The sequence below is a fragment of the Etheostoma spectabile genome, chromosome 8 (assembly GCF_008692095.1).
Source record: "Etheostoma spectabile isolate EspeVRDwgs_2016 chromosome 8, UIUC_Espe_1.0, whole genome shotgun sequence".
Lineage (NCBI taxonomy): Eukaryota > Metazoa > Chordata > Actinopteri > Perciformes > Percidae > Etheostoma > Etheostoma spectabile.
In genome coordinates, this window is record NC_045740.1 from 24,500,034 (window position 1) to 24,507,922 (window position 7,889).

A 7,889-nucleotide genomic window follows, 5' to 3' on the forward strand; every position below is an offset into this window, starting at 1 on the left:
ACACTCTATAATTTACAAAGACCCAACAATTCTTGTAATTCCCCCAAGAGCGAGCACTTAGTGCGAGGGTGGCGAGCAGCTAACGGTTGTTTTTACACATCCGTGGTAGACATTGGTATGGTTAGCATTGTCACTGTCAACATGTTAGCATGTTCGCATCAGTATTTATCTAGTGAACAACCTTACAGAGGTGCTAGCATAGCGGTCTAGTCGTGTACATAGCGTTTTGTCACGAGCTGATTGAACTTTATGATTTATTTAGACGTAAATGTAGCCTACGATATGTCATTTTCTGTTGTTAGAGGTCTCAACCAAACCAGTAACAAAAGACAGTGAGACTGCCGTTATTGCAGTCACTTTCCGGTAATGATTCCTTCAATGTTCATCTACTGGAGGTTTTTACTGGCTGAATCATCCGCGGAGGTCTTTCCAAAACAAAACAAGAAGAATAACGCGGTTCCATGTTTTACCGATGCGGTCCGGCTCGTCAGCGGAGGGTCTTTAAGCTGAATTACCAACGTTCACTCAGCTTGTTTCTGTGAAAACTTAAAGGTCCCATGACATGGTGCTTTTTGGATGCTTTTATACAGACCTTAGTGGTCCCCTAATATTGTATCTGAAGTCTCTTTTATATAGACCTTAGTGGTCCCCTAATATGTACTGAATTCTTTTATATACCTTAGTGTTCCCCTAATACTGTATCTGAGTCTCTTTTTATAGACCTTAGTGGTCCCCATAATACTGTATCTGAATTCTGTTTTTATAGACCTTAGTGGCCCTATCGTACTGAATTCTGTTTTATAAGACCTTAGTGGTCCCCTAATACTGTATCTGAATTCTGTTTTATAGACCTTAGTGGGCCCTAATACTGTATCTGAATTCTGTTTTTATATAGACCTTAGTGGTCCCCTAATACTGTATCTGAATTCTCTTTTATATAGACCTTAGTGGTCCCCTAATACTGTATCTGAATTCTGTTTTTTATTTAGACCTTAGTGGTCCCCTAACGGTATCTGAATTCTGTTTTATACAGACCTTAGTGGTCCCCTAATACTGTATCTGAAGTCTCTTTTTTATAGACCTTAGTGGTCCCCTAATACTGTATCTGAATTCTGTTTTATATACCTTAGGGTCCCCAATACTGTATCTGATTCTGTTTATACGACCTTAGTGGTCCCCTAATACTGTATCTGAATTCTGTTTATATAGACCTAGTGGTGCCCTAATACTGATCTGAAGTCGTTTTATATAGACCTTAGTGGTCCCCTAATACGTATCTGAAGTCTCTTTTGAGACCTTAGTGTCCCTAATACTGTATCTGAAGTCTCTTTTATATAGACCTTAGTGTCCCCTAATACTGTATCTCAGTCTCTCCCAATCTGCCTCGTGCAGATTCAAGCCACTAAAGCTGGTCCACAATGAGCTTTCCTTAGTATGTGCCCTTTCTGAGTCTGTAGCTTTTGAGGAGGAGAGAGGGGGGGGGGGCAGGGTGGAGGCTGGGGGTGTGGCCTTGACTAACTGCCACTTTGCTTGTTTGAAAGCCATGATGTCTCTCTTTATCTCATGGATGGGCAAATTCTCTGGGCGGGCAGGGCAGAGAAAGGGGAGGTAACCATGCTCCTTATGACCTCATAAGGGGCAAGATTCCAGATCGGCCCATCTGAGCTTTGATATTCTCAAAGGCAGAGCAGGATACCCAGGGCTGGGTTTACACCTATCACAATTTCTAGTCACTGGGGGACCATAGGCAGACTGGGGGAATGCCTATTAATGTTGAAAAAAACTCATAAAGTGACATTTTCATGCCATGGGACCTTTAAGATCCAGACTTTAGGAGGTTTTTACCAGAAGCTGAATTACCTGCAGAAATATCCTCCTCTCCAAAGCAAATAGACCCAGTGATGAAAACTGAAACATTGAATGAAGCAGTTTCACATAAAAAAAAAAAAAAAGAAGCTCAGAAAAGTAACTTTATAACAACTTCTGGCAGTCTAAACCAACAATACTGACGCATGCGCAAAGGGAATATTGCGCGAATGAAAATTAAAATTACTGATCTTTGGGACTGTGTGTTGCATAGGGTACACTCGTCCTCTATCTGTGCCAGGCATGGGCTTCTACAATTCAAGGTTCTTCACCGTTTACATATTTCCAAAGAAGAATTAGGTAAGTTTTATCCAGATAGTGATCCAATGTGTAATCACTGCAAAGTAGAAATTGGCTCACTTATTCATACTTTTTGGACATGCCCTACTCTGAACAACTATTGGACGGCTATATTTAAGACACTTTCTGAGGCATATAAAATCAAACCTTCTCCCTCGGCTTTGATTGCACTCTTTGGGGTGATACCTCCAGGCATTTCTATTGTTAAACGCTATTCAAATGCTGTTGCTTTTGCCTCTTTACTCGCGCGACGTTTAATACTTGTGACTTGGAAAAAAGAAACTCCGCCACGCCATGATCAGTGGATTGCTGACCTTATGAGGTTTCTAAAATTGTAAAAAAAATAAAAAAAATAAAATGAAATTACAGATTTCTCTGGGTTTGAAACACATGGGATATTTTAAGTAACCAAAACAACTCGACAAAATATTTGTGCATACGTGCAGTGCGGTGATTCCTTCCAAGTGAACACAGTGAGTCTGACATAAAAGGCATAAAAGTTGTGTTTATTCAGCCAGTGCACATACGTCTGTTTATTTCCTGTTTTCTGGTAAAGTCTTATCACAACTTGTATGCCTTTCTGTCACGTCTACTGCAGTCAGATTCACTATGTTCACTCAGAAGGAATCAGTGCTCATGGCTAGGCACTGGTAATGACATTTTGAGCATGTTTAGAGGCTAAAAACACGTTTAAAAAATACCCTGTTTGAGCCTTTAGGCGCTAACTCTAGCAGGAGGATAACTCGGTGTAGGCAGCACCGATTGGTTTCATTGGTCTAACTACTGACAGCACTACACATTTAAAAAACAAAAACAAAGCTACATGTTGAAATTGACCGGAATTCTCTTTTAACGTTACTCCCTCTTCATACAAAGAGATCTCTCCATTGCCACCTCCCTGTGACACCAGGTAGCAAGGCTGCACTGCCTTTTGCAAAACTTTATAATAGACCACCACATTACTTGTTTTCTATCAAAAACGTATACCTGTAACTCACAATGATGGGAGACTTGTGCGCTTGAGGGCTTGACCACCAACGTCCTAATAATGTCCTTTAACACTGATGGCTTTAGAGTGGGGAACCTTCCTTTTTTTCTTTCTTTTTTTTTTTTTCGGCCAACTTCTTCCTAAGAAGGATATCACTGTTGTTGCCAACTTGGCCTTTGTGGTGTTACCATAGACTGTAAATATTAACAGTCTATGGGTGTGACTGATTCACCTCTAATCTCTAATCTTTTCAGATGAATTTAAATAAAAATTTGATGATTGATCATATAATCGTTTTCAAAACATTCAAAACTGTTTAAACTGTGTTATTTCTGTTTCAAAAGGCAGCAATAAATACCACATTAACCGAAACCGTGATTATTTTTCAATCTATAATCGTACCAACAAAATCTATAATCATTGCATCCCCAGTGTGGACTAGCCAGACCCTCTTCCACAGCGCTGGGAAGGAGGGTCCGGCTTTACTTCCTGCTTTGCTCCCATCATAACTACTAAAGCCGCTAGAGGGCGCTGTCACTATAAACGTAGATATAGGTCGTTATTGCTGCTTAAACAAACTACTTATGTGGCCGTTTTTCCAGAGGCTTTATCATTTACACCGGAGCTTTTCTTGCTGTGACATGACATTTTTATTTGGTATTACAGATTTTGGGTAATGAAGTAATTAGTATATCATTTCCTTGTTTTTCTTTATTTCCAGAGACACCCAGGAACAACCCTCTTGATGCTGCTGAGATAGAGCACCCAACCTGAAACATGTTCAAATCAATGTGCCTGTATTTGTGCATTTGTACTCACTCTTCTGCTTTTGATCCCTCCTTTTTTCCCTTTGAGAAACGTATTCCAAAATGATTTTTTTTTTTTTCGTAACATCTGCACAATGTTTTATAAATATTGTGAAATGTCTCCCCCGGGGCTGAGACATTGGATGTTTTACACTGACACACTCCTGTACGACAGGAATAGGAGCACTCCGTTGTAAAGATCCATCGTGATCAAAGGCAGCTATTAATACTAGTTCTAATCATAGGCTATTATTAATCTTAGCCAATTTATGTCGTGATAGTTTGTTTCAGTGTATTGGAAGGTCAAAGGTAACAGGAAGCTCATGGACACATCAACACACACACATAGATAGATATAGGAAAAAAGATATTTATATCTTTGATATAAATAAAGATATTTATAGGAACAAGAGACAAACAAAGATATTGGTCTGTAACTATCAGCCCGTATTAAGACATAAGGAGCCTCCGGTACGTCGGGGCAGAGTGAGTGAATGAGAGGACAGCAGCAGCAGGGGAGCGTTTCCCGGTCAGGTGGCGCTGAACGGAGCCTCCAGAGACTCTGCTTAGCAATACGAGGGGCACAGATGGGATTCATTCATCATTTATCTCCATCGGTGGGACTTTTTCTCCCCCCCCCCCCCCCCACGGTGTGACCACACTCCCATGGGATCCTCATTCCATCACCCCCCCCCCATCCGCACTGCTTTGACATCCGTGGTAGCATGATGATCAAAGATAACAACGATGATGTTGATTTTTTTTAACTGTATTACTTTATACTGTAGTTTAAAGTTGGAGTTTCAGAACCCCAATTCAGTATTTTTCGTTAAACACCCACTCCACCAATTTTACACACCAAGTTCAGCTGACTCGTCATGATATTTTCCATGTTGAGTATGTGACTGATTCATAATGTATATCTTAGACATGTGTTACTACAGGGACGGTTGTGATAGTGGAGAGACAGCATTGAAATCCATTTTGCAACCTGTACATATTTCATAAAACCACTCCATAAATGCTTACAGCAGTTGACAGATTGAAGTTTACAATATAACAAATTGGCTATTCCAGTGTAAATGGTTGTTGAGGTATTGGTAAAAATGGCAAAAAGTGTTACAATTGTCCCTGGTCTCCCCTACAACGTAGTCGGAGAAAACAGTCGTGTAACGTCTTCTGTGGCTTCTCTGCAGATTTTTAACAGAAATGATTTGTTACAAACTGTGGGAACTCTCAGACAAGGACAGTAATGAAAGGTGCTATCAAGTTGCATTATGGGAAGGTGTACGGTCCAGGGTTTTTGGATCTGATTTTGACCAATGTTTTGTTTTTTTATCCGTCTTTTGTAAGTCCACAACTTTAAGGAAGTGCAGTTCAACATTGCTGTTATGCCCCTTATAATTTAACCCATTTTGCTTTAATAGCCCGTTCATTGCATGGTTAAGTTGTAAGGTAATAGGTGGGAATCACACGAGGACCCTCTACTATCGGTGTCCCATTGTCTGCCTATTTAACATGGATGGATCTACTGCTGCACTGTTATACCTGTACAAGTTCTCATTGAGCAAAGGTATTAAATAATCTGGGGAAATATGAGTAAATAACATTTTAGGATATATATTCCACTCTCACGCAGGAACGAGCCTGCTGTATGTCCATAACCTTTAGGCAGTCTTCTTGGTGATGTGTCCCTGATCGGACCGCTCCTGCAGCAGCGATGCTGCAGACTAGCGGGGACAGCTACGGGACCCTCGAACTTGCAGAGCAGAGTCAAGTCTAGAAGAGCGGGGGACGGAGGGGAGACGGGGGACGCAGTCTTTAACAGAAGACTATCTGCAGTGAACAGGCTTAATAATCAGGTCAAAGTCCAGATCTGCATCTTCCTCACAATGACTCGCAGCCACAACTACTCCAAACATGCCCGCTAAGCCTACTGACGCGCAATGTTCAGGAATACAAGTTTGAAGAGAATCGCTCTAATATGTTGAGTATAGATTACTTACTTAGTAGCAGAGCAACAGGCAAGAAGAAGAGGCACGCGGAGTTCATCAGAGATGTCATGCTGAGCCGACAAGGCGTCCTCCGCGCTCACAGGTTTCAGGCGTGCGCCGAAATCCCGAAGTAGTTCTTCCAAAAGAAAAAGGCAAGACACGCTGTCCCGCTGCTCGGTGCTGGTCAAAGTGTCTCCCTCCCGTCCGCGGTGCAGCTCTGCAGCCTTCTACAGTCGGTGGGGGGGGGGCGTCCACAGCGCGCTCATCCGCTCCGCTGGAGGGGAGGGCGCGTCCGCGCCTATAGGACGAGAGGAGCGTGGAGAGGAGAGGAGAGGAGAGGAGGAGGAGAGGAGAGGAGAGGAGAGGAGGAAGGAGGGAGAGGAGAGGAGAGGAGAGGAGGAGGACTGGGAGGAGGAGGAGAGGGAGAGGAAAAGGAGGAGGAGGAGAGAAAAGGAGGAGGAGGAAGGAGAGGATAAAGGGGAAGGAAAGGAGATGAGGCAGAGAAGAGGAGTAGAGGATAAAGGGGAAGGAGAAGAGATGAGGTAGAGAAGAGGTGGAGAAGATAAAGAGGAAGGAGAGGAGATGAGGTAGAGAAGAGGAGTAGATGATAAAGGGGAAGGAGAAGAGATGAGGTAGAGAAGAGGAGGAGAGGATAAAGAGGAAAGGAGAAGAGATGAGGTAGAAAAGGGGAGGAGAGGATAAAGAGGAAGGAGAGGAGATGAGGTAGAGAAGAGGAGGAGAAGATAAAGAGGAAGGAGAGGAGATGAGGTAGAGAAGAGGAGGAGAGGATAAAGAGGAAAGGAGAAGAGATGAGGTAGAAAAGGGGAGGAGAGGATAAAGAGGAAGGAGAGGAGATGAGGTAGAGGAGGAGAGGATAAAGAGGAAGGAGAGGAGATGAGGTAGAGAAGAGGAGGAGAAGATAGAGGAAGGAGAGGAGATGAGGTAGAGGAGGAGGGTAAGAGAGGAGAGGAGATGAGGTAGAGAAGAGGAGGAGAGGATAAAGAGGAAAGGAGAAGAGATGAGGTAGAAAAGGGGAGGAGAGGATAAAGAGGAAGGAGAGGAGATGAGGTAGAGAAGAGGAGGAGAGGTCTACAGCAGCTCAGAGTCCCTGATGAGCAGTGATGGAAGAAGTATTCAGATACTTAAGTAAAGGTACCGATACCACCCTGTCTAAAAATACTCTGCTCCAAGTAAGAGTACTGCATTGAAAATGTTACTTGGGTAAAAGTGTGTATGTATCAATAGGAAAATGTACTTAAAGTATTAATAGTAAAAGCACTCAACGCAGAAAAACTCGGAAAGTGGAAACGGTCAAATAATCTCTGTCAATCAACAAAGTGTTAAATTGGCTAATGATTTCAGCTCTATTCATAGACCTGGATATTGTTGGGTAGTTTCATTTGTAGTAAAACCTCGTATTTTACAAACTACATGTGTTTTGTTTGCAAAAATCTTAATTTGTAAAGTAACTACTAGATGTAGTGGAGTAAAAAGTGTAATATGTCTTTCTGAAGAGGCATGAAAAGAAAAGACTTAAGTAAAGTACAAGTACCCCAAATTTGTAATTAGGTACTGTACTAGAGTAACCGAGAAAAACAAAATCCTCAGCAAACGTATCTTTCAAAAATTATTGTAGCCTAAATAATTCAAAAACAGATTTCCATGTTCAAAAGGAGTATTAAAAAATTCTGGTCCTACTCCCCTTTTCTGTTTTGTACTTTAATTACAAAACAATTTAATTCTTCACGTATAAGCCCACTTATAGTATCAGTCTTTTTCTTCAGTTAAAATACCATTGTGATTGATATATTATTAATTATGACATTATTAGATGGTTGCAGAGAGGATTAATGGAGGAAAGAAGAATAAAACATATCTGCTTTATGACCTCATAGAAAGGCAGAGGTTTCTTTTTTTTTTTTTTATAAGGGCCAA

At 41.6% G+C, this 7,889-nt stretch overlaps 1 protein-coding gene across 1 annotated transcript in view; it reads right to left on the reverse strand.

The window, feature by feature from the left end:
* Window positions 1–6,215, reverse strand: part of nrn1la (neuritin 1-like a) — a 115,267-nt gene extending 109,052 nt beyond the window's left edge. The window contains exon 1 of the mRNA XM_032524178.1: window positions 5,967–6,215. Within this exon, the coding sequence (XP_032380069.1) occupies window positions 5,967–6,024 (58 nt within the window). The 5' untranslated portion in view covers window positions 6,025–6,215. The remainder of the gene's footprint in view (window positions 1–5,966) is intronic.
* Window positions 6,216–7,889: the final 1,674 nt, after the last annotated feature.